Source organism: Zingiber officinale, chromosome 3A (genome assembly GCF_018446385.1).
Source record: "Zingiber officinale cultivar Zhangliang chromosome 3A, Zo_v1.1, whole genome shotgun sequence".
NCBI classification, from domain to species: domain Eukaryota; kingdom Viridiplantae; phylum Streptophyta; class Magnoliopsida; order Zingiberales; family Zingiberaceae; genus Zingiber; species Zingiber officinale.
This window is the reverse complement of record NC_055990.1, coordinates 126316314-126319982: the sequence shown is the minus strand read 5'-3', so window position 1 is coordinate 126319982 and position 3669 is coordinate 126316314. Positions and strand designations below refer to the sequence as shown.

General features: G+C 33.9%; 1 protein-coding gene across 1 annotated transcript; it reads left to right on the top strand.

Annotated features, from left to right (window-relative positions):
- Positions 1-1936: 1936 nt before the first annotated feature.
- Positions 1937-3466, top strand: LOC122050636 (integrator complex subunit 3-like). The gene has a single exon (XM_042611528.1). It carries the CDS (start codon positions 2030-2032, stop codon positions 3464-3466), a length of 1437 nt encoding a protein of 478 aa, XP_042467462.1. The 5' UTR covers positions 1937-2029.
- The last annotated feature ends 203 nt before the right edge of the window (positions 3467-3669 follow it).

The window sequence follows — 3669 nt, the reverse complement described above, 5'->3', positions numbered from 1 at the left end:
CTCCCTCCGCCCAGTCGCCGCTTCCCTCCCACGGGCAATACCACGTGCGCTGAAAAAAAAAATTGAAGGATAATTTTAGAAAAATAAATTATTAACTTTTAAATCGTCAAAAATCATATGATAAATTTTTTTTTTTTATTGTTGACGATTACTACTTATTATTATTATTATTATTATTATTATTATTATTATTATTATTATTATTATTATTATATCTTACATCTTACTATTTTATTAAAAATCTCTACCCTTTACTAACTAATTTTGGTGAAGCCTAAAATGAATTTACGTTAATATCTTTTTTTCTATTCACACTAAAAATAATTCCAAGGTTTATTAGTAATTCTACAAGTAAAATAATCAGTGATCTAAAGTTCGAGACTCAACTGTGGCGTATTATTATTAATGTTTTTCATCATTAATTTTCTCTGGTTATTTCATATAAAAAAAAATATAGTTCTCTTTAGTCCCACATCTTAGAATTGACAACACTATAATCAAAGGAGTTTTTATAAATATTTTAGGCTGACAATGTTAAAAAATAAACTTTTCTTAATTTTTTTATTAATATAAGTATAATATTAAATTAAATTAATTTTTTCATAGGGAAGTCCGTTATTACTGGACTCTCTAACGTCACCCTGTATTATTGCACTATTGCATAGATCTGACGAGGTGAGTATAATATTAAATTAAATTAATTTTCTTCATAGGGAAACTCAATCTTACTCAAATAATTAATTCTTGATTCTAAACGTAAGGGTGACACTCGAAAATCTAAACAATTGGAATTTTTATGGTAAAATGTTTTAATTAATATAATTTCATTATAAAGGATTAATATAATTTCATTATAAAGGATATAATTTCATTATAAAGGATTGATTTCAATGTATTATATTACACACGCGACGTGTGTGCACAATCACGATATCAACAATATATATATATATATATATATATATATATATATATATATATATATATATATATATATATATATATATATATATAGTGTTGATATCCTGCGCCGCACAGTGCGCGACTGTGCGCGCGCGCAGGATTCAACACTGTATATGAGTTTTTTTTTAATTGTTTTTGTTTTTTTAATTATTTGTTTATGAATTAAAAAATAATTGAAAAAAATAAAAAATAAAATATTTTTTTAAGAGTTTATTTCTAGGGTTCAGGCATTGGTTATAGTGTTAAAGTTATTTTTTTTTTTTAGATTTTACCTCTGGGGTTTAGGCTTTCCAATTAAGTTATAGTGTTTGGTTTTTAAAAAAAATTAAAATAAAATTAATTTAAGCATTTATTGAGTATTGTAATATGTTAAGGGGATATATTAAGGTATTAAAAATTTATATAAGGAAATGTTAAATTTTTTAATTGATTTTTTAAATTTAAAATATTAAAAAAATCAAAAAAAATAAAAAAAAAACTGAGCGATCTCCTGCGCGCGCGGAATGCATGCAAATATATATATATATATATATATATATATATATATATATATATATAAGATTTTTATTAATAACTACCAAGAGTATTAAGTATAATCCTGAACCAAATGACCCCTAAACGCGGGGGCAAGTGATTTCGAAACAAAATCAAAGAATGGGGTTTTCTGACAATAACAAAATTTCTGGGGGTAGTTTCAAAAAAGAAACTAAACCCTGGGAGTTTTTTTTTTTTTTTTTTTAAATTTTTGGTTCGACTTCTCTTCCAGTTCACAACATCCCGTCGGCGAATCCTCTCCTTCTTCCATGTCAAGCCACCGAAATCTTCCTTTACCCAACTGACAGTGGTTCCTCTTCCCTTCACGAAATATCGATTCGGGAGATCCAGCAGTAGCCTCTCTCCTGAAACGAATAGGCTCGAGCGCCTGCCGCTGCCTTAGAATTGTGGCCACGATGAAGCTTCATTTTGGTCACCCAAGATCCCAAATCTGATGTAGGCGGGTAGTGATAGACTTGTGAGTTGTTCTTCCGACTTTTCTGTAATTGCTTCTTTAGGCTAACAATTCGGTATGTGCCCCGAAAGGCTGCTTCGAACCGTTCCCCACGAAGCGGAGAATCCCATCGAAAAGTCCCTCAGAGAAGCATTCCTTCTCCTGCAGAACCAGTTGAAACCCCCTTTTCCTCTTACGATCCCATTTCCTCCCGAGTACTCCCAATTGAATCATGCAATTGCTTTCGGCATACTGGCACAACCGCATCTTGCTAAAGTGCACCTCACCCACCTTCACGCCATTGTTGTGGACGGATATGAGATTTTCACCTCCATCCTCCTCAAACTTTGCAATGAATCCTTCTCCAGGCTGTTGGAGGTTCCTAAATGTCAGCTGCTCTGGGTGTGCTCAATGCTGATCCACATCTCAGCCGAAAAGATCGAAACTTTGTTCATTTCTCTCATGAGGCAGATTACTGGAGGGGATTTCAGCGAGTCCAATTTGTGGTTGAGTGTCGAGGTTCTTAAAATATTGTCTAACAATTGGGATTGGTTGGTGGAGGAGCCTATAGTCCTCTCAAGTGCATTGTATGTCTATCTCAAGTTGTTAGCAGATCATTTTAGGTTAGGAGGAAGCTTCAAGTTGGAAGAGCTGAAGAGGATGGAGATTGACTTTTGTGTCAAGGCGTTGAGAGAACACTTTCAGTTGTCTATGCATATTGGTAGAGATCTTGTCCGCATTCTACAAGATGTGACCTATATTCCTGAGTTCAAGGACATTTGGAAGGATCTGCTGTTTGATCCTAAAAGTTTCCAGGTTTCAGAATTTTCCAGTCTGTCCAACCTTTATTGGAGAAGAACACCATCACACTTTTTCTTGCTGAGGATCAGTCCCCAAATGGAAAGCCAATTGAGGTTTTTGCTCACCTTTGTGAAATGGGGGAGCCAGAAAAGGTACCAAGCATGGTTTGTCAAGAAGCACTTATATTGGCCTGGTAGTGAGTCTATGATAAGTGACATAGTTCGCTTCATATGTTGTGTCCACCATCCTTCGAATGAGATAATTCATTCTAATGTCATATCGAGGTGGGCGGTCATTGGTTGGCTTCTGAAGTCTTGCAGGAGGAATTATTACGAGGCAAATGCAAAGCTTGCTTTGTTTTATGACTGGTTGTTTTTTGATGAAAAGTTTGACAATATCATGAACATTGAACCTGCAATGCTTTTGATGATAAATTCTGTGCCACAGTATGTTGATATTACACATATGCTGCTAGAGTTTTTGTTTCTGCTAGTAGATAACTATGATGTTCATCACAGAGAGATGCTCGCTGGGAATGTTTCAGCATCTATTAATTTATTGCTCAGAAAAGGCGTGGTACATTCATTGGATCCTCTGATTTCTTGTAATTCGATCTCACCAGCGCTCAGGGAAAGGTTCAACTCGTTCCTTCCAGCACTACATCTGTGTTGCAATAAAAAAGTTAATGAAGATGAAACATCTACTGACATTTGACGGTATATTGCTCATAAAATAGACATTTCCATCACTACATGTTGGCTGGTTGGGTGACAGATCCGGAATTTGACATATTTCATCACCTTGTTCCCGTGAATATTATTTGTCCTAATTATCAGCAGATTTAAAATTTGTATATCTTCTCTGTATCTATTTGTTTCTTTATCTTCAACTCTTTACGGGAAAGGATTGTATGATAT